Source organism: Blastomyces dermatitidis (genome assembly GCF_000003525.1).
Source record: "Blastomyces dermatitidis ER-3 genomic scaffold supercont1.11, whole genome shotgun sequence".
Lineage (NCBI taxonomy): Eukaryota > Fungi > Ascomycota > Eurotiomycetes > Onygenales > Ajellomycetaceae > Blastomyces > Blastomyces dermatitidis.
Window position 1 is genome coordinate 1,279,669 of NW_025544784.1, and position 25,572 is coordinate 1,305,240.

The 25,572-nt window shown below is 45.4% G+C and overlaps 6 protein-coding genes across 10 annotated transcripts; 2 read left to right on the forward strand and 4 right to left on the reverse strand.

Annotated features, from left to right (window-relative positions):
• Window positions 1-1,121: 1,121 nt before the first annotated feature.
• On the reverse strand, window positions 1,122-3,907 carry BDCG_08482 (MFS drug efflux transporter). Its single transcript, XM_045424264.1, has 9 exons — window positions 3,473-3,907; window positions 3,330-3,410; window positions 3,215-3,267; window positions 2,880-3,137; window positions 2,159-2,823; window positions 1,942-2,097; window positions 1,655-1,865; window positions 1,514-1,571; window positions 1,122-1,455 (listed from the first exon to the last, which is right to left on the reverse strand). Exons 1-9 carry the CDS (start codon window positions 3,608-3,610, stop codon window positions 1,432-1,434), a joined length of 1,644 nt encoding a protein of 547 aa, XP_045273018.1. The 5' UTR covers window positions 3,611-3,907; the 3' UTR covers window positions 1,122-1,431.
• Window positions 3,908-4,914: 1,007 nt separating this feature from the next.
• BDCG_08483 (uncharacterized protein) lies at window positions 4,915-6,440 on the forward strand. Its single transcript, XM_045424265.1, has 6 exons — window positions 4,915-5,145; window positions 5,200-5,331; window positions 5,412-5,457; window positions 5,514-5,697; window positions 5,798-5,928; window positions 5,989-6,440. Exons 1-6 carry the CDS (start codon window positions 5,119-5,121, stop codon window positions 6,225-6,227), a joined length of 759 nt encoding a protein of 252 aa, XP_045273019.1. The 5' UTR covers window positions 4,915-5,118; the 3' UTR covers window positions 6,228-6,440.
• A 341-nt stretch (window positions 6,441-6,781) lies between these two features.
• Window positions 6,782-9,386, reverse strand: BDCG_08484 (cytochrome P450 oxidoreductase). The gene is made up of 7 exons (XM_045424266.1): window positions 8,584-9,386; window positions 8,099-8,461; window positions 7,947-8,042; window positions 7,732-7,871; window positions 7,510-7,677; window positions 7,193-7,442; window positions 6,782-7,121 (listed from the first exon to the last, which is right to left on the reverse strand). The coding sequence occupies exons 1-7, from the start codon at window positions 8,905-8,907 to the stop codon at window positions 6,936-6,938; spliced, it is 1,527 nt and encodes a 508-aa protein (XP_045273020.1). The 5' UTR covers window positions 8,908-9,386; the 3' UTR covers window positions 6,782-6,935.
• A 298-nt stretch (window positions 9,387-9,684) lies between these two features.
• Window positions 9,685-12,129, reverse strand: BDCG_08485 (mitochondrial enoyl reductase). The gene is made up of 2 exons (XM_045424267.1): window positions 12,065-12,129; window positions 9,685-11,967 (listed from the first exon to the last, which is right to left on the reverse strand). The coding sequence occupies exon 2, from the start codon at window positions 11,508-11,510 to the stop codon at window positions 9,876-9,878; it is 1,635 nt and encodes a 544-aa protein (XP_045273021.1). The 5' UTR covers window positions 11,511-11,967; window positions 12,065-12,129; the 3' UTR covers window positions 9,685-9,875.
• On the forward strand, window positions 11,952-21,243 carry BDCG_08486 (nonribosomal peptide synthase). Of its 4 annotated transcripts, none has more exons than XM_045424268.1 (3): window positions 11,952-12,415; window positions 12,538-12,761; window positions 12,851-21,243. In XM_045424268.1, the coding sequence occupies exon 3, from the start codon at window positions 13,494-13,496 to the stop codon at window positions 20,997-20,999; it is 7,506 nt and encodes a 2,501-aa protein (XP_045273022.1). In that variant the 5' UTR covers window positions 11,952-12,415; window positions 12,538-12,761; window positions 12,851-13,493; the 3' UTR covers window positions 21,000-21,243. The 4 variants fall into 4 exon arrangements, with proteins under 4 accessions (XP_045273022.1, XP_045282570.1, XP_045282572.1 ...); XM_045424269.1 differs by having other exon boundaries at window positions 12,302-12,415; window positions 12,527-12,761; window positions 12,851-21,131; XM_045424271.1 differs by having other exon boundaries at window positions 12,302-12,415; window positions 12,538-12,718; window positions 12,851-21,131.
• BDCG_08487 lies at window positions 21,057-24,705 on the reverse strand. Of its 2 annotated transcripts, XM_045424273.1 has the most exons (2): window positions 24,494-24,705; window positions 21,057-24,435 (listed from the first exon to the last, which is right to left on the reverse strand). In XM_045424273.1, exon 2 carries the CDS (start codon window positions 24,309-24,311, stop codon window positions 21,867-21,869), a length of 2,445 nt encoding a protein of 814 aa, XP_045282573.1. In that variant the 5' UTR covers window positions 24,312-24,435; window positions 24,494-24,705; the 3' UTR covers window positions 21,057-21,866. The 2 variants fall into 2 exon arrangements, with proteins under 2 accessions (XP_045282573.1, XP_045273023.1); XM_045424272.1 differs by having other exon boundaries at window positions 21,057-24,705.
• Window positions 24,706-25,572: the final 867 nt, after the last annotated feature.

Below are 25,572 nucleotides of genomic sequence, written 5' to 3' on the forward strand. Positions count from 1 at the left end.
TTCCATCATCATCATTATCATCATCTCTACTCCTTCTACTACTCTCTTTCACTCTGTATCATCTCTATCACTATTATCAGATTAATCAGAGCTGTACAGATTGCAGAGTCAGCTATTCAATCTCATTCATGAATTCAAAGAGATATATATGACATCACATGAGATTTTATTACAGAGTATTTAGCAGTATATACTATAAATACAGAGATCAAAATATGATAGAGATAGTAAGAGAGAAGTAGAGATAGTGAAAGTAATAGAAGAGACTGTAGAGTAGTAGAGATAATGATGATGATAGAGAGACTAGAGAGTGAAAAAGATGACAGAGAGAGATGATAGAGATGATAGAAGTGAGAGAGATAATAGAGATGGTAAGAGAGGGGTAGAATGATAAGATGAGGATAGAGATAGAGAGTGAAAGTGATAGAGAGTGCTGTGAGGCAGTTAGAGGCAGTGGTGGTGATAGAGAGAGTAGAGGTGATAGAGGTGGTAGAGGTGGTAAGAGTGAGTGATAAGATGGGGATAGGGGTATGGAGTGGAAGTGATAGGGGGTGCTACGGGGCGTTAGAGGCGGTGGTGATGATAGGGGGTAGATAGAGTGGTGCAATTGGCAGGCACCACTACATATCCATGGATTTTTGATGGGGTGCATGTGATGTCACGTGAGGTCACGTTACAGGGCATTTTACTCGGAAAAGTTGGTTTTTCTATAATATATAGAGAGATTGAGATATATAAAAGAAACTATAATCTCTCAATTAAATAATATATGTAAAAAAAAGCCATTTCTTATAAATCTGTGAGAATTTTATAGTGAATAGAGCTTATTTTCTTTCTTGATATTTGAATGTTTTTTGTAATAAATACTGTGATAAAAATATATTAACTAATTTTATATTTTTTTAACAGTTTCAGTGTAATTAGAGGTCAATTATATTTAAATCATCAATTGTAGCTTGTATAAACTGCTTTATAATATGAAATGAAGCTACCGACTTGGGAACTGCGCCAGCACGCGGGTGTGTCCTCCAGGAGAATGACATCAGGCCGTAGCTGCAATATTCATCGAACGTAATAGCGGCAAGAAGTTACCTGTGTGAGGGACATTATTTACACGTTATTATACTTGGCCACTGTGAAATCGTGGGTGCTACGTCGAAATGTTGGTATCCTATGGGATGAAATAATACATTTAATACAGATATAAGTAGTAGACAACAAAATGAGCAACCTTGGGGCATATTTTGAAAGATGACGATTATGATATTATGTTGCGGTATATCGGTTTGATCAGAATAGATTACGATATCAAACCATGAGTCCCAGAATGTAAGGAAAGCGCGTATCCATTACTTTTGTGATATATATATATATATATATCTGTATTCATTCTCGATGCAACGCCTGCGCCAGTCCTCCAAGCAGAGCCTTTTAAGCATGTACCGTTCCCTTTCTCTATAAAGAGCCGTTAGCGCCGTGTCACCATAGGATAGGTAAGGGTAGCAAATCTTACATTTAGGAAAATGGAAGCAACGAGACCCACTGCGCCAGACACATAGACCGGAATATATCTAGATATTATTTCAGTACAGTACCGTACCTGGTGTGGATAGTTACAAGGGTTCCAGGGAAGGGAAATAGTTCCTCTACATACACTTTCTTGATACCTTCAACAATGACTGCTAAGGAAGCCGCCTGGATCTCGGTGGGAAGTTGCCCCAGAAGATTGCTTCCTACTCCGAGAAGAGCTGATTCAATTTCATCGTGACTGACATTGGGGATGGTATTGAGGAGACCGTTCATTGTGTAATTAACAAAAACAGCTCCGGATATGGACAGGCCGAAGGTGATTCCAAGTAGTTGGGCTATCGTTTAGATCGATGAGATATCAGCTATTCATTCCAGCTAAGGTATATCGTTGGTGCGATGAGGGGGTCATACCTAACATCATGAAACTAATCGCGTATGCTGTCATTGCGGGCTCAGTTAAAGCTTGCATAACAGCATATCCAGCTTGAATATAGCAGCCGGTTCCAATTCCAGCAAGAACCTCGTAACCGTATATATTTCGTGCTGGCGTATTGACATCGATCCGAGCTAGAGAGTGCTGGTAAGAAACACGATATTAAGGGAATGCGTGCTCCACGGCAATACTTACAGAAAAGAACGCCACCAATAATAACTAAAATGCTTCCAGAAACATACCATGGCTGGTAGTATCCAAACTTAGACATCAAAGCGCCGTTGATGAGGATTACCACGCTAATGAGGATAATTAGCGGTAGGAGTCTGACAGCTGAGTTCATAGGTTCGTCGCCGCGGACGAAGGCATAATATGTTGGGATATAATATATCGGGATGAATCCACCCGCGTTAGAAGCTGCCATGCAAATAAAGAGCAGAACTGCTTCCTTCATTTTCAAGAACGAGACAGGGAACATGCGATGCTCTTCCTTGGTCATAAAACAAAATGCCTGTTGAAAACCGAAGGTGATAACAAGTACGCCAGACAGAACGAAGAGAACTATAATCTGTGCACTGTTCCAAGCGTACATTGGACCGCCGAAGTTGATGGCCATGATTATACATGCAAGTACGGCAACGCTGAGTATTCCTCCTAAATAATCAAAGTCTTGCAGACGAGAACGGATCTTCTGAGATCCGCGCGGGTCAAATCCTGGGATGAGAAAGAGGTAGACAGGAGCGAAAAGGGCGCCGACGCAAAGGTTGATATAGAAGCCCCATCTCCATGTAGCGCTTGATTCGGCAAAACCGCCTCCTATAAGGGGCCCAACGACAGTTCCTGTTCCAAATACAAGTCCGCTATATGTTCTGGATTAGTGGAGATATATTTTTTGACGAGGAGGATATTGACTTACACGAGGCCCAGATACATAGGCCGCTCCTTGTCGTTGGTGCTGATGGAAAGAATATTCATAACGCCGAGATACATGCCATTGCCGCCGGCACCTGCAATAACTCGTCCGATAATGAAGGCATCTATATTAGGGGCGCCACCGCAAAGAGCCGATCCGCCCTGAAATAGGAGAACAGACAAGATATAAAGAAGCTTAACGTCGAATAGCCCATAGAGTTTACCGAATGGAAGGACCGCAACGACACCGCCGATCATAAAACTAGATATTCAGTGATCAGATTATTGCGCTGGACTACGGCAGTTCCTATGTTTTTCTCTTCATTTGCCTTCACTTACCCAACCGACAGCCATGCAAGCTTATCAGTATTTTGGAAGTCCGATGCGATCACCTGGAGAGGAAGTAGTCAGTCGAGATTGTCTATAGGAATAGCTAGGAGGAAGTTCCACAAACCGGGATAACATTGGCAGTAATAGTGTTGTCTATGGCATAGAGAAATATACATGAAAGCGTGCTGGCAACGACCAAGAACCACTAAGGGACCGCTGTTAGCCAGTTTCTCAAAAGGAGGCCCTAGAAGCGATTGGATTCCTCACCGAAATACCTCTTTTTTTGCGAGCTTCAGGGGATGGGGATGGAGATAGCAAATTGCTTTCCGGGTCGGTTATCGCTGCGGATTTATCACCGAGTCCATTCTGGACAGAGTCAGATTCCGGTTGCTGGGGGGCCGACATGATCAGTGTAGATTAATCGTAGAACAAGAGCACAAGATAGAATGGAGACAAGCAAAAGTGATAGCCCTTCCAACGCATTTTGAAGAAGATCAAGCCCTAGAGTTCCAAGTCGTCTTTTTTCAATAAAAGGTCAGCCGGGCAGCGAGCCGGGCACCTTTTGCCAAAGGGGAAACCCAAAGCTGAATTTCTGCATATCTGATTTCTAATCAGCTTCTCGTTCCTGTAGGCTTTGTGTAACAGGAATGAAGTTGATTGTGACGAATCCGATTCATCAGTTGGGCTCGTTTTCTTTTTTCGAGCCCTCTTGGGACAAATACAATCAGTATATGTTTTAAGTTATATAGTTAACTAAGATTAAGGTTGAGCTAGACGATAGAGATTAGAACTAGGGCTTGTCAAGAATAGGGGCTTGAGAACCAATCAAGAGATTTTATCTATGAATCCGAAGTATGACAGTTTATATCATGGGAGTTTTCGTTACGGGCGCATATTTTGAGCCACGTCCACCTTTTCCAAAATCACGATCAACTAAAACCTCTTGGGCGGTGATGAACAAGTAGCTCTGGGATTCACGGATCGGCTCAAGGTTACACCATTTGCGCTGTAGACAGGAAAAATACGAAGAGGATATTTGGCAACACACATGTTTATCGACGTCCCAGCCCCTTCAGCTCGGGAGTCTACCAAGGTTGCAAAATTCCTTTTTATTCCATGCCAATTTGATATTATCCCTATCCGATTTGGCTATGTGCTAACACATGTACATGTACATGTATCTGTATGTTTCGGACATTTACGGTATTGCCTGCTGAGCCCAGAAACCGAAATAGGTAAAAAGGTCGAGAATAGAAAGACATACACAATCAGCTTGGCCAAATGTACTGTACAAGGCGGCTCGGAGAAGGCTGAAGCCAGGGAGCCTGAAGATATGGCGTCGTAATTCATTCCCGACTAGCATTCATGACAGCACATACATAGGTTATTTCTGGTACTAAGTTACAACGCCCGCCAAAAATAAATACATAGCGGCGGCACATACGAAAATATCAGCAGTTCTTAAATCTCATAACTTTGGATTCCGCCACCACAGCTGTAAAACTGCGCTCTTCATTAGAGGCTTGACAATGGAAATGGGCAGTCAAAAAGCGCCCAAGGATGATTTGTATGAGATGTAAGAGTCTTTCTTCGGGGGTTATATTGAGTATCGAATAAGAGAGTCAGGCTGAGAGTCCAGATTTGCAGATATTTTGTAGTTTATGTATATATAAACTTCCCGTACACAACAACCTAGGTAAATTTAACATTGGCGTAATTAAACATATCGTGGTAAATTATCAGTTACATCGTAGCACGTCAATGGGGTGTTTAGCATAAAAGGGCGCTGGTTCGCAATTGTGATCTGTAGTTATCGTTGCATACACTGTCAGAAGTGATCTCAGCTTAATCGACTTAACAACAAAAAGTGTGTGCTTATCTAGAAAGCCGGACAACACGTTTCAGAAACAAAAATGTTGAATAGCATCTTACCATTTAGTGTAAGGTTCTCAATGCCACCCACTGCTGCAGCCATCAGCTAACTTTCCGTATAGCCTGAGGTCGCTAAGGAAGTGAGCGAGTATTGCCTCAAATACACCAATGGCGTTCCTCAGATGATGGAAGAGGTATGGAGCTACACCGCGAAATCATTCAAAGACGCGGATAAGATGTCGTCTCCCATACAGGTAAGTCAAGCTCGAACCACCAGGAAAGCGGAGGCTTCAAGAAACACTTACATGTTAAAACGAGGCTGATGATTTCATAGGGCTCGTGGATGATATTTTTGGCTCAAGATCGCAAGCCACGAAGAAGTGAGGAACCTAGATGTCCCGTTGTTGCATGCTTGGGGGCTAATTTTGATAAACAGTTCTTGAAATCGGAACTTATTCCGGATATAGCGCTTTGGCGTGGTACGAAGGCACAAAGGCTACCCAGGCAGAAATAATCACCTTGGAACTCAGCCCGGAGATGATTGCGGCTGCTAGGGGAATTTTTGACAAGTACAACGTCAACGACAGAGTGACCCTAATTGAGGGCCCAGCCGACGAGTCGTATGATATATCCTCTATTCAGCGCGTTTTTCACTGTGTTCAGCAAAGAACAATCAATTCATGCCGACTAATCTTACTGATATTCTGTGCTTGATAAAAGGCTCAAAACACTTGAGGGCACTTTCGATCTCATCTTCGTTGATGCCAACAAGGATGGATACGAGGGTTATGTCAACACCATTCTCGAGAGAAACCTCCTTTCGAAGAACGGTTTGATTATGTGTGACAATGGTGTGTTTCCCACGTTCAATCCAAACCTCTTTTGCACATCATCGCTAAACAAGTTGTTAGTGTTTGCTCGGGGCATGACGATCTCACCGGAGTTCAACCCAACCCTTCCTGATAGTGTCCGCCCATATTGGACGGCATGCGGTAAGGCACTGAGGCAATTCAACAATGCGGTCATCGAGGATCCTAGGGTAGATGTCGTGATGCTGCCTGTTTTTGATGGTGTGAGCTTCATTAAGCTGAAAGACCAACAGATGGAGAACGGGCAAGGGGTCACAAATTCAAATGGAGCCACCTTCTAGTATAGCGTCTTATTGCTGGAGGCTAAGTATTGTTGGCCCTCACAGGTCGGGTTGATCTTCAAATTGTTGTTGGACGAGACAGGGCAGAGGAGTGTCGTTCAAAAAAGCTTCTCTCAATATCCACTTCTCTGGGAGCCATATTTATCCAATTCCGTACTAGTTAAATACTCCGCAGTAGAGACAGAAATACTATTCTCATTTACTGATTTCACATTCTCTGTATTAATCTTTATATGAATTCTCATTCTGACAACAGTGAAGAAAATAGATTCAATGTGAAAGATTTTCTCATGCTTATTCAGTTAAACTTTTTACACTTGTTCTCTCTCATATTCTTTGATCTGTTCATATACTTGTCATCAGAGTTCTGGATAATATATAAAATACCTTCAGATAGAATTTTATAAATAGTTCATTTAACTTGCTGATATATGAGCAAGTTCAAGTTATCTATCTCTAAAGTGTGAAATCTGTCACGACCCACATATTGATTAAAAACATTGTATAAATATTTTACTTATGATCCTCGTCTTCCAAAGCCACGAAAGCAAGACTGCAGAGAGGAAGGAACATTAATGAGATTTATAATCTTCAAAAGGTGTAGTAGATGTCATAATATTATAAGGTAAAATCGTCCCTAAATACCTATACCTACTGTACTGTGTGCAAATATCAAACTTTTCTTCCGCACCAAGAAAAAAAGGTCACTCAAACCCTCTTCTTGAACTTCAATCTTAGGCCTTCTTGTTTTACAAACCATCCAGCCTGTATATTCCACTCCGCTTTGGGATCCTCCAACTCGAAATCAAAGTGACGGACAAATTCTGTCACAAGTTTCCACATCTCCAAAAGACTGATGTGCTTTCCAATACAGACACGGGGACCGGCACCAAACTTAAAGTGAATACTATCTCAGTAAACACACTCTACATTTGACAAATGCAATAAAATCAAATAGCACTTACCGCGAACATATTTCTATTTTTGTCGGCTCTCTCTTCTGGACTCCCCTCAAGCCAGCGCTCAGGTCGGAACACGTTGACATCCTCACCAAATACTTGTTTGTTATAATTTATCACCCAGGGATTGACTCCCACAATAGTTCCCTTTGGCAGATATGTGCCATTTAGTGTGACACCACCTTCTGGGACGACACGTTCCAAAATAAATCCTGTTGGAGGGTGAATGCGCATGGCTTCGTTGATCACAGCACCACTACATGAACAAGTTAGCAATCATTCCTGCATACTCTCGGCAACAATACTAATAATGCTAAGCCTACAGGTATGTTAATGTCGTAGTTTCTTTGTATGTAGCGGGTTTGGACAGCCGACCCGCCTCAACTGCACTGTCTACCTCCCGTTGAAGTTTTCGATACATCGACAGATTTTTACACAGATAGTAGAATATGGCCCTTAGGGTAATTGCCGTCGTATCGGAACCAGCGAGACTAGTTCATGTTAATATTTGAACCTTAGACTGCTTTGTCAGGGGTATAGCTCACATATTGGTAGTTGTAATGGCAACGATCTCGCGAGATGATAGCTTTGAAGGAGAAGAGTCATGAACCTCAAATAAAGCTGCAAGTATATCCTTTCGAGAAACCGGGTTCTGTCTGCGTTCCTTAACCATGGCGATAGCGAACTTTTGTATAGTACCTTCAGCGAATACACCCAGTGCACTGACAGAGGCGACAGGAGACAAGGTTGGCTAACGCACCTCTTGCACTTTGTTCATTTTCTCATAGCTCGAAAAGATTAACGGTAAAATTGGATTTCCCAGAAAAAAATAGTTTGCGGTGGGTATCTGTCCGATCTGGAGAAAAGTTATAATTTCCGCTGCCAGAGTAAGCTTAACAGAACATAGCTTACCAAAGAAACATAAGACAAAAACTGATCAATTGCGGCAATGTTGTTATCAACATCGGCGCCTGTCTCCAAGAACCCAAGGCTTCTAGAGAAGTTGACCTCTCCAAGAACATCAAATGCAAAGAATTGCATCCACGGTCCAATATCAAAGACCATTTTGCCATCATTTGAGCGCTCTTCGACTTTTTTTAGAAATAACTCAATACACCCGTTTACGTATGGCTCTAACTCCGAGATGGCCGTCATCGAGAAACCCTTGGCTGAAGCCCGCTTCAACTGTGCATGGTACTCATTACTCCGCGTTGTGAAAAGCGTGGGTAATTTCTTGCCCTCATAAAGGCCCTCCCCGATGGAATAGAATTCAGACTAATAGATCTGTTACCTATGTAATTTGGAGGAAAAAAAAAAAGAAAAAAAAATGCAGATACGTGCCATTCCTGATTCTTGCTCCTGAGAGATTGTAGGTAAATGAGAATGCTGTGACCTACTTTGGGGAAGATATTGGTAAAGCTGTATATCGTCTTCAAAGCCTCTGGATCAGATGCTGACACATGGTTTGGCCCTATCCGCACAAGAGGACCGTACTTTTCGTGAACCTCGATGTTCCGCCATGCCATATCCTTTTGTAAAACCCTATATATCTTCCATAGGTTTGAGAAGCTGGCGACAAATGGACCGGGCACATTTCGAATGCCCGGACTATACCTAGTCCATATGCAGCTAACGAAGAATAAACAAGCCAGCAAAAATAAGCATGTTTGAAGATTATCGAACTGGAGGTTAGGCGCAAAGGCACTGATCCTGGAGGGCATGTTGGATATTTCCAGTCGCCGGTAGAGCTGGTAGCAGACAAGCAATCATGAATTAAGCTTCTAATGTCAAATGGTGTTGTTGTTTGCCTTCGGAGTCTTTTACTCTCAAAATAATGTCAACCTTTGAGCCCTCCAGGAGAATTAATCTGAAGTTCAACAGCCCAGAGAGATATTTGATTTTGGCAGGCCATTGCATTGGAAACGCCACAAAAATCATTGAAATTTATAATCCACTCGTATAAACCCCTTTGTCATTGGATATTTTAGAAGTTTCGTGGTGATTCATCGCAAAAGTCTCAGATAAACTGCCATCTCGTATTTTTCCAGATTAGGGTATTTTCATGATGTCGCTGGTCCGCCCAGTAGCCATTGGCTACTCCTTGGGTGGTACAAAATGAAGTCGTGCTCTTCAGATATCGTATTATGGTTTCACTCCTTACCAAACAAGCCACGGTTGTATTGTTGGAGTTGTATGTACTACGTAGCAAAGTCTCCTGGCAATATACCCGAGGTCAAAATTAGGTTCACGCTGTCGGTCCGCTTGAGAACGGGGTGTGGTAGCGGGTTCTTGGCATTGTTTTTAGCGTCAGGTTTATTTCAACTTCACGCCGGAATGATCGCCCTTATTTTGTCCCTCAAACTACTCCGTATTGATACAGGTGCATGCAGTTCAGTTGAAAAAATAAATGGAAATGCTGACCAGCTTGACAGTCTTGATATTGTTCTACATTTCACAAGGAGGCATTGCTTACACTACATGCAATAGGGAAATTCGATACGAAGTCTACATTATTCGTTAAATTTAAGTTCACCCGAAGAGTATAGCATGTTGCTATTAACTAACCCTCTTGTTCAGCTGGGGGCGATATTAGGGTTCACCTAGGGAAGTTATACGGAGTTTGTAGCACATTGAACCTGAAAACTTGTTTTCTATATTTATAGCTCTGATCACCATGTATGACAACAATTTAGTTTACTCCAGCCCTGATCATATCCTCCAATCCAGGAATCTCCGCATCCGGATCAATCCCCACAGCCTTGATCAGCCTTGCGATCATAACATAGAATCCAACCACGAAAACAGCCTCAACCAACTCCGCATAGCTCAGAACGCCAAGTAGCTGAGCCATCGTACCCTCCTCATTGGTGTAAGTCTTCAGCTGCTCGTCAACGAATTTTAGTATCAATAGCTGTCTCTTTGAGAAAAAGTTTGAGTGGTTCACGTTGCCTCCCTGCAGAGTAATATTTCTGCACGCCCTTACTGCACTCATGGCTTCCTCGCTCATTCCGTAAACTTTGGCAACGGGTGCGTTGACATCCCATTCGTATTGGCATTTTAGAGTAGACGCAATTCGCAGAACTATGAGCTGCCAATCCAACAGCGGCAAGGTCCGGGTAGCTTTCTGGAAGAACGCTGAGTAGACCCCCATTATCGGAGGGAAAAGGCCTGGAGAATGCGCTAGAAGATAAAAGATATGTCTTTTCATGGGCATCTTTTTCAAGGCAGCAGCAATACCTTCAGAGGCTGTTTCTATATTGACGTATGGGATCATGCATTGGGGCGCCTTCGTAGCAGATGTGTACAGGAAGACTGTTTTCTGTGTTCCCAAAATGGAACTCTGCTGCCTCGCTATCGCCGCCCTAATGTTAGCGGCAACATTCTCCCGCTCGCCGGACCAGCTGACAACGTTCAGTTTGGGGAGTTTCAATCTGCCATCTCCAAAGAGTTCGGTAAACCAGGCATAGAGGTCTTTGATTTCGGAATCAGTGCGCAGAGCGGTTTGTTCGGTGACTCGAAAGCACCGAAATGTCAAACGATCCCAGAAAACCTGCCGATGTGTAACATTGAAGGAGGCTGTTGGGCCCCCACCACTCAGCTGGCCATAATTTACGAAAGTTCCGTGGGCTGAGAGGCAGCTGGCGATCTTTTCTCCCGACCGTCCGAACACGGAGTCTAGACCGAGAACTATATGTTTTCCCATAAGAATTTCTGCGTTTGGTAATTCCGATTCGCTGAGAACAATATCAGCCTCCGTATTCCAGTCTGTCGCCGGCGAACGATCGCGAATGATGGAGATCACCTTCACCCCGCGTAAATGCGCAAACTGAGTCACCATCTGCGAAATGGCACCCAAGCCTGCGTTTTGGATAATCCAGTCGCCTGGCTTCAGCTGCTTCATGTCTTCGAGTAAAAAATAAGCGGGAAGCACGCATGTTTTGAGAATCGCCGCAAACGTAACGTCCGGAATAGTGGGGATCGCGATCAAATCGTCCGCGCTCAATGTTGCATGTGTACGCCATGTCCCTAGACCCGGCTTTTTTGGGATGACAAGATCACCCGGGGTAAATTTGTCGACGCTTTTGCCACACGACAAAATGCGGCCCACACCGTCAAAGCCACCTACATTGTTCCCATTGAGCTGGGATTTTGGCTTTATAGGATATTTGCCTGCGACAACTAGAAGGTCCAGATGGTTGACTGGGGCAGCAAGGAATTCGATCAGAACTTCATCGTGCTTTGGTTCCGGTTTCGAATACTCCTCCAGCAAGAGGACCTCTGCTGCCTGCGGGCTGGGCTTTGCGAATGTCAAGGCCAAAGGCATAGCTGTAGAATTGATAGTAATAGCACGGTGATCGATAGTTAGACCAAATTGTTTATGGCAGTGTATTATGATGACACGCGAAGTATTAAAGAAATTAGACAAAGTAAAGAGGAAGCAGTCAGGCGAATGTAATTCTTCTCAATGAGGTTCTAGGTTTAGCCAAGTTAGGAAAATAGAGTCTTATATGCGTAGCGAAGGAACTGATAATGTTGAATTGGAAGATTTCACCCCAGCTTGTGAGGCAGGGCCTGTTGGTCTATAAAAGTGGAGGGATAACAGCGGACCACGAGGCATCAATGGCAAGTGAGGCTTTCCCACAAGAGAGAAACTGGAGTTGTACAGTCAGCAGGAGGGATTCACTGGGCTAGCTAACACTGAGACAACCCTTCTTATTGTTGCTCAGGCAAACGATATCCGATTGACAGGGCGGTAAGCATGCCCCTCGGAACCCCAGGGGCTGTTTAGAATTTCGTCAGCTGGCAACATGCCCATGTGGATGGATCCTATGCACAATACGAAGTATACGAAATAACTGAAACTAGGCTTTACTTAACCTCCGTGGTAATTTTGGGTTATGTGCGTCACTGCATCCGCAGTTTTTTTCATCGGGGGATTTCATCAGGGCCATCATGTTTATGTTTAAACCAAGGATTGGATGCCCATCTCTAAGGCTGACTAACCAGTTGACATTAGTTAACTAACTAACCGCCTATAGTTAGTTACCCGGATTCTACCCTCACGTGGTCCTGAACCTCTTCCAAGGTTGTTCTCATCTATTTCATCTCCCCTGGGCAAACTTCCTTTTGCTGGCCACAAGCGTAGATTATTACCAGGCGGCATGGGGTCCCGTCGTTTATACGAACTAGGGATCCCTTGTCCTTTTTACTCGGAGAGTTAATTTCATTGTGAGTGTCCCATAATACCGTGCTCCAGCCGAGCGCAAGCGCATTTTTCAAGCTTATTTTTTCAATCAGCACGCCGTACGATATTTACTTGTATAATCCGCTTATTTATAGTTCTAACGTAGGACGTATAGCTAAATTTAATGCCATGTGTGCTGTTACCAACCCTGAAAGTGACACACAATCTCCAAAACGTGGCACTCCAAACTAACTTATGAACAGTCCTCGCTGAATATAGCTTGATCAGCCAAGGCTTCTTCATGCTGCGGTGCGCTTGGATTACACGCACCGCAGCTTGACGAAAAAGTTAGTCTCCACTGGGCATTCACACAATGTTCCTTTTATCCTGGTAGGCTCTCGATTCGAATAGCCACTACTTGAAACACCCGAACTTTGAGCATGGTATCCTCGTGGCTAATATCGGGTGATACGAAATAGCACGACAGGCTAGGGGTGTTTTCGACTCGCACACAGAGATACACATATGTATATATATAGAAATACATCTATATATTGATTTGCTAGGTTTCAATTAACACGTGGAAGGATTGTGCGTGGGTCAAATAGTCTCATTCGAATTTCACCAGCTGCCAGGGCTGATGACGCCTCTGCCAGGCTTCGGGGGCCAGGAGCCCTGTGGGTTGTTTCAAAATGATGGCGTTTGGTTTCTACTTCCTTCATTGACTTTTGGACTACTGCATAATCATAGATCCAGATGGCGACTCAGCCCGAGCAGCCCGTTCTTCAGGGCGCCAGCCTAGTTGAATCGCTGCTGGAGATGGTAAAATGAATACGACAATTACGGAAACAGGCAGATTCGGCGCAACAACATGATCCGCTCCTCGCGTTGATATTCCCAATCGTAGTTCGGCGCAGTATAAATATGCATCGGTCGATGTGCACTTGAAGTGGAAGCGTCTTTTTTTATAAAGAATCAAATATCAAGTACACCCAACGGGTCCTTTCAATTTATCCGTTATACAAATATTAAGAACCTTCCTACTATTTTTGCTTACCGTTCCTTTTCACCTTCCAGAAGCCGCCGCCATACAGAAGAGGATCACGACCAGCGCATCTCAAGATGGCCATTTCTGAGCTCCAGGAGGAAAGCGAATGTACCGAGCAGCAGCGCAAATGCCTTTCTCGATCGCCCCATGGAAATTTGCCAACATATACTCTGCGGTGGGATACACGCCAGCTTTGCCCAAGCATCGATCGGCTTGTATACACCTGGCAGGCTGTGGCTAGTCATAATCCTGTCCTCCGGACGTCGATCAAATACGACGGAGCTGATCAAGAGCCCCGCCTCGTTGTTCTAAGGAGGGCTACTCCTATTCGCATCCAGGGTATCTCAGACCATGGGGCATTAAAAACTGCTTCGATGAAAACTGCCGAGCTCACTGTGGCTCTCAGCGAAACGGGTGTAACCCTCCGTCTCCGTATCTTCCAGGTGTTGGTTGACCGTAGATCCCTTGCGCTTATTTCTCGAGACTTTGATCTTTTTTATCACGGTCTATCCTGCGAACCTCACGGTCATTTCAAATATTACATGAGGCACATAACGGAACGGGATAGTCAGAGTGCGCTATCCTATTGGCGCAATCTAATGAATGGAACTGTTACCTCGCTCTCATATGGTTTCCCAACTAAAACCTCCGGCATGAGAAACACCCTCACATCCAACCTACACGAGACTTTGGTGAAGTCCATCCACGAATTTTTGAACGCCCATGCCGTATCAATGCGAGATTTTATCCACGCAATATGGTCGCTGGTTCAATATCGCCACACCGCGGCTACTGATGGCACGTCTGTCTTTGCTGTCACTGGTCGAGACACCAGTGTGCCCGGCTACGATACCATTGTTGGGCATGCGGAATTATGCTTCCCTCTAAAGGTGGTGATTGAAAATCATCTATCGCTACTGAGTTGGATTCGCAAAGTTTCCAAGATTGACCAGCAGTCCTCAAGGAATGCCTTTATAGGATACAGCAAAATTCAGCACCAAATTTACCCTCTGGATGTGCAAGTGCGTTTGATTGTATCCGACGCGCTTGATATTCTTGAGGAAGGAGATGATGATATTCTCTTTCCTTTAACAATAAATATCGATCTTGGGCGCCATTTGGTTAATATGCACTACTATTCTGAAGGATCTGGCGACAAAGATCTACAAGTCATTCTCGGCCATTTCATATCTTTAGTAAATGAAGCTGTGCAATATCCAAACGCGCTTGTGTCGGATATGGACATTTTACCCAAAGAGGAAAAGGAATTTCTGCTACAGTGCAGTAAGCCCGTTACGTTCCCCGTCGCCGGCCTTATTCATGGACTCTTTGAGTACCAAGCTGAGCTGAATCCGCAACATGAATGTCTAAACTTCGAAGGTCAAACGGCCTTTACGTACGAAGGCCTCAATGGACTATCTAATCAAGTTGCTCGCCAGCTTACTTGTGGCCGAGGTGACTACGTGCCTGTGTGCATGGACCGCTCACCTGAATTGATCGTTTCCATCTTGGCAATATTAAAAACAGGTGCCGCATACGTTATTCTGGACCCTGAAAGTCCCCCCGAGAGAAATTCGTTTATCGTCAATGATGTTCAAGCACCATTTGTTATTTCAGATCAGAGTTTAGCCGTCAACTTCGCAAATCCTGTTCTGATCGAAAACCTGATAGAACGTGCCCCCGGCTTCGCTCTCTCAAATATAGAGGTACCGCAAGATACAACTGACATTTGTTATGTCATATACACCTCGGGTTCGACAGGAAAGCCAAAGGGTGTTTTGTTAGAGCACAAATCAGCATACACGGGCCTGATGGCCTTCCCAACTCTTCCGAACCTTCGCCAACTTCTTTTCCATAATCCCATCTTCTCAGCCGCGCAGCGTTCGATTTTCTCTACATTAAAGCAAGGAGGCTGCTTATGCCTAGCCAGGAAAGAAAACTTGACTGTTCGAATCACCGATATGATCAATTCTATGCGCGTGAATGTCATAGATGTCACACCATCAACAGCGGCTCTCATTGACCAAACACGCGTTCCCACTCTACGCCGAATGACTGTCGCTGGCGAGCTGATCAATCCTGCCCTCCTGCCGGTTTGGATGGGCAAACTCGAGCTTCTAAATGCGTACGGTTTAAGCGAGGTTACACAGATCAATTGGCGTCATGTCATGCAGCCGAAACAGAACCCTCAGAACATTGGTCGCCCTGTCGATTCAACCCGCTCCTACGTTCTTGTCCCTGGAACGGTGCGACTTGCTGCAATACTTGAACCAGGGGAACTGTGTCTTGGTGGTCAACAACTTGCACGATCCTACCTTAACCGACCCGAGAGAACACGAGAGTCTTTCATAAAAAATCCATTTGGTCCCGGGCGCCTTTATCGGACGGGCGATATGGTTGTAACCCATGCCGATGGCCGCATTGAAATGATAGGCCGCATAGACTTTCAAGTGAAGATCAACGGTCAACGCGTCGAGCCGGGTGAGGTAAACTGCTATATCCAACAACATCCTGACGTTTATGATTCGTGGACTGTATCTACGACAATGGGAAGCCAGAAGTCACTCGTCGCAGTCGTAGTGCCTAGAGGGGAAACAGAATGGCCAACTCTTGTCCGCAACTTACAGAAAATTCTTCGAGATCTTCTGCCGTCATACATGGTTCCTGCATATTGGTGGAAGCAGTCTCATCTACCTCTGAACGTTAACGGCAAAGTTGATGTTCCTCAGCTTTGCAGGCTTGTACAGGCGATTCCGCCAGAGAAAATGCTTGTTAATTCTACGTCTGCGAACCAGAGCATAGAGCAGTGCCATCTCACTCCGATGGAGAGCTCGCTAAGGCGGATATGGGCAGAGGTCTTGTGTATACCTGAAACGAGCATAAATTTGGAAGCATCCTTTTTGAATCTTGGCGGCTCTTCTCTTTCTGCCATAATCGCTGCGTCACACGCTAGCAAGGAACTTATTGATGTAAAGGTTCACAATATCATGCTTCAAAACAATCTACTTGAGGTGGCGAGCACCTGCAAAAGAATAAACAATCCGGTAGTACGGCCAGAAGCGTTTTCCCTTCTTCCTAAAGACTACATCGCCCCGAACGAAATTGAGGATGCATGGCTTTCGACCCCATCGCAAGAGCCTTTGATTGCCGATGTTATGCTAGATGGTGCGAAATACGTCTATGACAGGGTGGTGACGTTAAAAAACACCAGTATTGGTGAAGTGAAGGCCGCTCTGAAATGCCTTCTGAAAACCGATACCTTTCTTCGGAGCACATTTACTCCTTACGGAAGGACTTACATTCAAACAGTCCCCAAAAAAAGTCCCTTACCATGGCAAGACCTAGACATGACACTGGCTGAGTACCTGGAGAAAAGGCCAGTCACCATCACTATGGAAGAGCCTTTTTTCAAAGTCACTGTGCTCACCACTGGGGAGCTAATTTTTACTATGCATCATGCTCTTTTTGATTTTTGGTCCAACCGCTTTGTGTTTGATGATCTGTCCAATTTGATCCGTTCACGCCCGCCAGTTAGTCGCCCGCAGTACAATCAGTTTGTGCAGTACCTTACCCAACAGGACAGAATCTCAACTCAAGAGTACTGGCGCAATTACCTTCGGGACTCCGAACCTTCGAGGCTAGGACACACGTCGGGCCCAAATAATGTCACCACTGTGAACTTGACAACTCCGATTTATTCAACCAGTAAAGCGATTGGAGTCTCTGTCGGTTCGATCTTATATGCATCATGGGCATTAGTTCTTTCTCTCATTCTTGGAAAACCCGATGTGATATTTGGCATTACACTATTTGGCCGAGACGTGCCGATTCCAGATATTCTGCTCATGGAAGGGCCGACTGTTGTGCAAGTTCCCTTACGTGTTAAAATCTCCAAGTCCTCAACCATTGGCAAAGTTGCGAAAGAAATCCACCTCCAAATACAATCGGTCGCAGAGCATGCTCATTTTGGGCTGCGGAATATTTTGCTTGCTGCGGGCCAGCCGGCTGGCTTATTTGACACGTCCGTTAATTTCTTGGTGAAGCCACCTTCATCCGATGCAGATGACACCTTTACGTTCGTTTCGGAAGAGCATCCGGGTTTTACTGACTTTATCAAACTCGAGGCATGCGACTCCGACCTAAGCAATATTTCCTTATCTTCAACTCTAGATTCGTCATTTGCCCAAAATATTCTCTCCGGACTAGGCGCAGTTTTCAATGCCTTTTCCTTCGATGCGCAGGCGCTGGTTGGCGATCTTAAATTAAGCTCAATGCTGCCTTCCACCTCCCAACCTCCCACGCCAAAACCCCTCCACACTCATTCCCAATTTGCACATTCACTGTTTGAACATAGCGTCTCTCGCTTCGGAGACAAAACCGCCTTGGTGGACGAAAATCGAAATAATATATCGTATAAGCAGCTGAATGAGCAAGCAAATCGATTAGCTAACTTCCTTCGGTCTAGAGCAATCCTCCCAGAGGATGTTATCCCTATCTGCCTCGACAAATCGATCAATATGATAATTGCCATACTTGGGGTTTTCAAAGCCGGCGCTGCAATTTGTGCCTTGGACCCAGCAGGTCAATCATCACGAAACCAGTTTATCTTGAAGAAAGTTAAAGCAAAATTGATTGTCACGGATCTTGCCAGTTCTTACTCATTGGAGAACTTTGGCTATGAATACTTGCTGTTGGACCAACTAGATCTTTCTCAATTCAGTTGTGAAAATTTCGTTGTCACTACCTTATGTCCTGAGAATCTTGCTTATGTTATCTTCACATCTGGAAGTACTGGTGACCCGAAAGGAGTGCTCGTCACTCACGATAATGTTTTTCACGCTACCAAGGGTATAATGGAGGCAACTAAAACGGACGACTCGTGGAGATCGCTATGGGCCCTCAACTATATCTTCGATGGATCCTACTCTGACCTTTTCACAGTACTTAGCGCCGGAGGCACCCTTTGCCTAGTCAGTCAAGCTCGAGTATTTTCAAATCTTGCTGGTTTCATCAATAATTTTGATGTTACTCACATTAGTTTAACTCCAACGATCGTTAAGAAACTCCTCATCCCTTCGGATGTACCGAGCTTGAAGGCTCTCATTGTGGGTGGAGAGCCTCTTTTGCCAGAGATTCTGAACGACTGGGCAGCCCGAATTCCGGTCTATAATAGCTATGGCCCGACAGAGGGAACCATCACGGCGACAACTGCGCTTATCGAACCAAATAGCAAAATCAATAATATTGGCACGGCACTGTCTACCACGATCGTGTCCATCTTGGAGTTTGATTCAGAGACTCCAGTGGCCTTGGGAGAGGTAGGTGAGTTCTGTCTAGGTGGGCCTCAGGTAGCGCGCGGCTATCTAGACGGGTCCGATGTGGATAATACGGCATTTTCTGTTGGAAATGATGGATCTCGAATCTATCGTACTGGAGATGTTGCTCGTCAGCTCCCTAGCGGCCAAATCGAGCTGTTTGGCCGAAGGGACAACCAAGTCAAAGTCAACGGCTACCGTATCGAACTCGGAGAAATCGAGAATGCAATCCTTAGGACCGGCATGTTGAAAACTTGCGTGGTTCTCGCGGCGAAAATACACGGGAAGACTCAACTTGCCGCTGTTTGTCAACTCCTCTCAGAAGCTCCCGGCGATATCGGAAGATACACCACACCCCTATTGCCCCCTTCAGAAGCATACCCCTTCCAGGAGTTGCAAACAAAGATGGGTACTCTTGCACGCTATATGATCCCAGCCGTTTGGCTTCCTGTTACATATCTTCCTCTTCTCCCTTCGGGCAAAACCAATCGAAAAGAGATATTAAAACTCGTCGAATCAATGGAAGATTCATTGGTAGCAAGTTACCAAGACGTGCAATTTGCCGCTGTTAAGGGAGCGTCGGATTTATCAGCTCCCGAATCTGCCGAGGAACGATTGTTGCGAAATGCCTGGGCTTCCATATTCAAGTGTGATCTTGATTCTTTCGGGACTACGTCCAGCTTCTACTCTCTTGGTGGCGACTCGATCACTGCTATTAATCTCGTAAGTGAGTGTCGCAAGCTTGGATATGAGCTAGCTGTTGCCGATGTGTTGTCATTTCCTTCTATCAAAGAGCAAGCTCGAGTTATGCGGCCTTTACCAGCGACAAATTGTAGCCTCCCTGCTTTCCCTCATGCGTACGAAATTGAAGATGACATATATGACACGCTGCATCAGTCTGGTGTTGACCAGAATGATATTGAAGCCATTTACCCCTGCGTCCCTGGCCAGGTTGAGTTTCTAACACAAGGCCATACCGATGACCAATTCTGGCAACTTCAAACAGTAAGACGCGTCCCATCTGACTTCGATGTTGAGCGGTGGCTGGATCTGGTGCGGAAACTAACGGCAAAGAACGCGATTCTACGTGCCATGTTCGTCAAAAGTGTGAAAAAGGAGGAGCTTCCGAAATGGGTACAAGTTATTCTAAAGGAGGCCATTCTAGATTTGGAAACTATATGTTACGACACCCCTGAAGACAGAGAGCGCGTGATTAATACCCTGTGGGATGGCCGTTTCAAAGTGGGAAAACCTTTCATTCAGTACCGAATCTTAAGGTCAACGATGGATGGCACCCTAGACTTGTACATCAAAATGGACCATGCAATGTACGACGGCACATTACTTCGAATATTTGACGATCAGTTCATCGCAATGGTGAAAAATGAGAAAGTTCCAAAACCAACCGAGTTTACGGAGCTCATCAGATACTGCTCAACCAGCGACACGGAAAAAATGCTCAAATTCTGGGTGGATTTACTTGACGGGAATAGATTTGACTACTCCAGTCAATCACTCAAGCCTAAAGTTGGAGGAATGCTTTTCAGAGCCTTCGGAATAGAGGTCAATGACTTCGCCCACAGCTCCGGAATAACTGTACCTATCGTCTTCCAAACAGCCTGGGGAATACTTCTTTCATTCCTAAGCAGCAGCTTCGACGTCACATATGACAACCTACTAACCGGGCGTAACGTCAATCTCGACAACCCGCAATTAATCAATGGCAACTGCGCCAATTTCCTCCCATTCCGCACTCGTTTCCAACAGGGCAAAACTCTCCGAACTCTCCTGCATGATACCCAGATGCTTTTCTGGGAGACTACCGAAAACGGGATGGTCGGGCTTGCAGATATCTACAAAGCGCTCGGTGTTGATCGGAGCAAATGCGGTGCAAAGACCATGTTCTGCTTCCAGCCCTTCGACCCCCCACCTAAAACTCTCGACGCCCATATGCGCTGGATCGTCATGGGTGTGAGCCAGAATAGAATGTTCTTCAACTATTCCCTCATGTGCGAGGTGTTTAAATCGCCCACGGGTTACAAAACGAAATTCCAGTACGACCCGAGATTTATGGATGAGAGTGCAACAGAGAAGGCTGCGGATACATTCGTTTCTATCTTTAATTTCATTTTAGGGTGTACGGAGACCACTACTGTCGGGAATTTGTATAACAAATTGAATAAGGATTTTGGAGGCGGGCCCTCTAGACTTTTGGAGAAAAAGGAACTGATACTGGATAGACAGAGATTCGTGGAGGTAGAATAGGATATACGGCGGGCTCATCCCGGACCTTTTCATTACAATTAGATCTTAACCATTAGATTGAAAGACGATACTTAAAATGTGGTTTTTCTTATTTATTTACATATTTATTTATTTACATATATATCATTTTCCAGGACTCCTTTCTATAACTGATGTCATGTCAATAAAGGATGATTGAGAATTGGTCAATTCAAATGTTTCACTTGATATCCAAAGAATTTTTGCTGAGGGAAGCTGGTAGCCGCAAAATGTAACATAAGAAGCCCGATATATATATATACAAGCAGGCGAGTCTCTGCGAGATAGGGGACTGGGGTTAAAAACCCACCACCAACCATATCAAGGAACAGATATGAACAGGAGAACAAGGCTTCATCAGATCCGCCATTAAATATCATACATGAACATACAATCTTTGCATCCATCATCCATCATTATCGTCTATCTGGGGCAAAGAGAAAAAAACAGAAGGCAGGGTCGTATCTCATGCATGTGGAGGGGCATCAGTCGCAGTCGCGGTTTGATTAGTTCCATCATGTGTATCTGAGTGAAAACATATCAATTCCATAGGAGAATAACGGGAAACAATGCTGCTCAGGAGGAGATAAGAAAGCACAAGAATATTCGGGAGGAAATAGACCAAAGTGAAGGGGTTAGACGGAGATAAATGTCAAAGGCATGGAGTGGGGGAATTGACGATGGTAAGAAGTGCATATATCACAAATATAAAGGGAGGACTCAGAAAAAGGAAAAGAAACAAAGAAAAGCAAATGAAAATGAAAGCCATACAACACACCGTACCATGCACAAATATAGAAAAGAGAAAAGAAAAGAAAAGAAAACAAATAAAAAATCGAGTAGATACTATCAACGATCCACGCTCTCAATAATCATCTCGAGCTCCTTAATCGGATGTAACAACATAGGCGGCAAACACATCCTCCCCTCAGTCGCAAGCTCATACTCCTCCCCACCCCTGCCATCGACTCTGTATCCGAACCAACGGCGCCACAAATTTGGCGAATGGCCCGCAGAATAGAACCAAGTCGTACCTCTAAAATTATGCTCCCTGTCGCCAAATACAGATATCCTAGACCCGCCCGTCGCGCCATTGCGGCCCGCGTTGAACGTTGCTTCCAGATACTTGGTAGGCCAGCGGCGGTCAATGTACACAGGGTGGGGTGCAAAGACGGCCTTCAGGCCATGATGGAGCGCAGCAGTCGCTGGCCACATTTCTGAAAACATCGTGTGGCGCTTTATGCTGGTCTCGCGGTGCATTGTGGCGAGGAGTTTTCGTGAGAGGCGTGCGGAGGTGATAATAGCTGCTCGGCGCGGCGGCATGCCCTCTGATTTATTGTATCCAGTCACATCGTCGCGGAGGAGCCAGGTTGTGCCTTCGGGATCGTAAATTGGGTTGAAGACGATCAGGTCGGCGTCTTCCCCCACACCCCACTGGTATTTGTCTTTCTCGTACGTGGTAGGGGGGATACCTTCACCGTCCGTCTCTATGACATCCTGCTCGTGTGGTCGTTCTGGGCCCCAGATGGGCTTGTCTCCCTTGGCCTCTGGCTGCCCATTCGGGCGGTTTTTGTCCTGGGGAGTCGCCCACATATTATTGGGATTGTCTGTTCCAATCTCGGTTTGCACGCGGATCATTTGGCGGAAATCTTCCCAGGATCCATGAACTGATGGAACGTAGAATCGTGCATTGCGTTCCCAGAGGCCCTTTCGTGGTTGCTGTTTCGCCCACTCACTCACTTGGCTGAAGAGGTGATACCAGTGGCCCGTGTACCGGGCATCCATTTCCCAGTTCCAGATGAAGTCATATTCTGGGTGTTGGTGTGAAAACCATTGGACAGGCATGAAGGTGCTTCTATAGACACCATGGACGGGGAGGTCCCGTGCAAAAGTCTCTTGAAGGCCGCCATATAATAACCCCATTTGTCTTTCCGACCACAAGGTGCCCATTCCGCGGAATTCAGCCGGCAAGGCATTCTTCAGAACGCGATCATAGGTATCATCGTCCGACCAGATTTGCAGGTTGTCATCTTTCACATGGATCAGGAAATGAACAATATATTCTCCTCCAGACATTAAGGATAATTCCGAGATGAGCGAACGAAGATACATGATGGATTCCTCGTTATATTGGTAGTCGCTCCATGTTCGAATAAGAATAGCAGATCGTGGTAGAGTTAATGTGTCGTTCGCCGCAGCCACAGTAGACGCGCTATCTTTATTTTCTCCTAGGGGGGTGCTTCCTACGGTCTCGGCTCTTGCATGCAAGGTGCCGACTTTCATAGCCCCAAAGCGATCAACTCTCGGGGGTCCAAGCTTGGGGAATCGGTGACTGTTTGCAGCAATACAGCGCTCTTGTGCTTCGCTCCATTTGACTGTCCGGAAATCAACTGCGGGGATTTCCTTCCATACTTCGTCGATCCCAGATCTGTCACCTTCGAGGCCACCACCCGTGCCTCCCGCGGCAATGCCATAGCCTAGGCCGTACGGACCTAGTCGACCAAATCGTTCAAAGCAAACATCATCATTTATGCCTAGCAGCTTATTTGATCCCATCGCAGCATCGGGAAAGCCTTTGGGAATTCCCGGAAAATGTCGAACAGGTGGGATCGACGTCTTCGTATCCGCATCCAAAAAGCAGTCATTCTTAACGCCATATTTCTTAACGTAGCTTTCAGATTTGTAATCAGGATAAGGGTTGAAGACCAAGCTCTTCTTGGCCTCAGATCTCTTATCCGACTTATCGTTCCCTTCCTTTCCATATGATGGGGAATCCATAATTTTCTCCACAGTTCCATCGCCAGGGTATTCAGGGATGTTATCCTGCCTTGATACAAGCGTCCTTATCCCACCATAATATCTGCTCAGGAACGGAAAGCTCTCCCACTGTGGTGGCCTGGGTTTCGGTCTGGACAGTTCTAGCGGAACCGCTCTAAACGAGGAGCCGGAAATAGTGAAGCGAAACAGAAACGCGATGAACAATAGCAAGCTCATGAACACTCCCAAACATATCCATCGCATAATAGAATGTGGTACTCTGTAGAATTGGTATCTCCGCTTCCGTTTCGACGGCTGTGTAGGCTTGCCTAGTATGGGGTTTGAGGAGATCGCTGTGTCATAAGGAGACTTGAGATAGGTGCGGGAGTCTTCATCATGGTCTAGGGATGTATCTCGTGATGAGTAGGCATAGTCCTGTTTCTCTGTGTCTATTTCCAGCTTGGGACATTGGGTAATGTCGTCGCGGAACTGGGAGGCTGCCACCCGGCGTGTCATTGGCTCTGCGGCGCGGACCATGACATCAAACCAGGCACAGGGAATTGAGGGAAGACGAGAGAGAAGTAAGAGATCAATCAAGGTGCTGGAATCGCGGCGTCCAGAGGTTCGTCTCAGGCGCTTGCGTAGGGATGATTACTGAGAGCTTGCCAACAATATTAGACTTACGCGACCTTGAAGGGGGGAGCGGGAAACGAAAAAACCTCTTTTTAGAAAAGAGCGTCCCCAGTATGATCCGATAAGAGCATTCGGTTCATAACAAATCAAGACGAGAACAGGGAGCATATAGCGGAGGTATCTGATATGAAAACACAGCCTTAAAGAGGTGAAAATTGCACAAGCATCTTCGAGAATCCAGCGTCGCAGGGGGTTGTGTACGGAGTACGGACGCCAGAATTGAAGAAACCTCGAACTGTATGGCGTTCTGTGGAAGGTGTAAAGCTTGTGTGATTGAAAGGTTGCTAGCTTTGTGGGAAGTTATATGGTGGAAGGATTAGTAAGCCAGATCACGTGACCTGACACGTCCTGTATGGGCCGCGAAGTACCCTGACCCTCTGAAAAAGCAATTTATCCAGGAATATCAGCCAATCACGAGACGCAATTTAAAGTTATGGATCCACCCGTCGATCCAAATAAAGTATAGTGCATAGTTTAATCACCATAGCAACAATCGAGCAACGGTTTCAACAGTTACAGATATCGAGTATTGCAGTGTTGTTGCATGTTCACTCCTTGTGTGTATGTGTATGGCTGCACTTCTAACAGCTATGAGTTAATAGATCCCATATCTGGTATGGCGTGTTGTATCTGGTTTTATGATTATTCTGTGCATCAAACAATTCAACCTCTCCTACTTTATAAGTATACGGAGTAGTTAGAGAACGTTTCCCCTCCTTGAGAATGACAAAATGGTCTGCATACCACCACTGATATTGTCTTCAGGCCTGTCAGCATCAAACATGCAGGCCCTGATTTCATAGCATTGTTATAATAATTGCTGCTGCGCATCCTATTATGGATAGTACATACATGCCCCTGTTATAACACGCTCTGCTCTACTCCTCACCCCCTTTTATCTGCAAACTCACCCCCCACCTGCCAGTCCCATTGCCTGAAAGTGCCTATCATAAGGAAAAGAACGATTCAGCAACTCCGCTGTAACCTCCTACGTCGCCTTTCGTTGTCATTCGCGCCGTCAACGGCCCCAGGCAGGCCCCTCCGCTAGAGGCGACAATATATTCCCCGCCAGCCACGGGAAATAAACATTCTCTACTCCAAACGG

Bases quoted from the DNA above. Each gene is read 5' to 3' on its own strand.
- BDCG_08482 (XM_045424264.1), bottom strand. From the start codon at position 3,610: ATGTCGGCCCCCCAGCAACCGGAATCTGACTCTGTCCAGAATGGACTC. The intron at 3,268-3,329 runs GTTTGTGGAACT...CTTCCTCTCCAG, and splicing joins TTACTGCCAATGTTATCCCG to GTGATCGCATCGGACTTCCA. The intron at 2,098-2,158 runs GTAAGTATTGCC...AGCACTCTCTAG, and splicing joins TATTGGTGGCGTTCTTTTCT to CTCGGATCGATGTCAATACG.
- BDCG_08483 (XM_045424265.1), top strand. From the start codon at position 5,119: ATGTTGAATAGCATCTTACCATTTAGT. The intron at 5,458-5,513 runs GTGAGGAACCTA...TTTGATAAACAG, and splicing joins AGATCGCAAGCCACGAAGAA to TTCTTGAAATCGGAACTTAT. The intron at 5,929-5,988 runs GTGTGTTTCCCA...ACAAGTTGTTAG, and splicing joins TTTGATTATGTGTGACAATG to TGTTTGCTCGGGGCATGACG.
- BDCG_08484 (XM_045424266.1), bottom strand. From the start codon at position 8,907: ATGCCCTCCAGGATCAGTGCCTTTGCGCCTAACCTCCAGTTCGATAAT. The intron at 7,872-7,946 runs GTGCGTTAGCCA...ACTATACAAAAG, and splicing joins AAATGAACAAAGTGCAAGAG to TTCGCTATCGCCATGGTTAA. The intron at 7,443-7,509 runs GTAGGCTTAGCA...TTGTTCATGTAG, and splicing joins ACTACGACATTAACATACCT to TGGTGCTGTGATCAACGAAG.
- BDCG_08485 (XM_045424267.1), bottom strand. From the start codon at position 11,510: ATGCCTTTGGCCTTGACATTCGCAAAGCCCAGCCCGCAGGCAGCAGAG.
- BDCG_08486 (XM_045424268.1), top strand. From the start codon at position 13,494: ATGGCCATTTCTGAGCTCCAGGAGGAAAGCGAATGTACCGAGCAGCAG.
- BDCG_08487 (XM_045424273.1), bottom strand. From the start codon at position 24,311: ATGGTCCGCGCCGCAGAGCCAATGACACGCCGGGTGGCAGCCTCCCAG.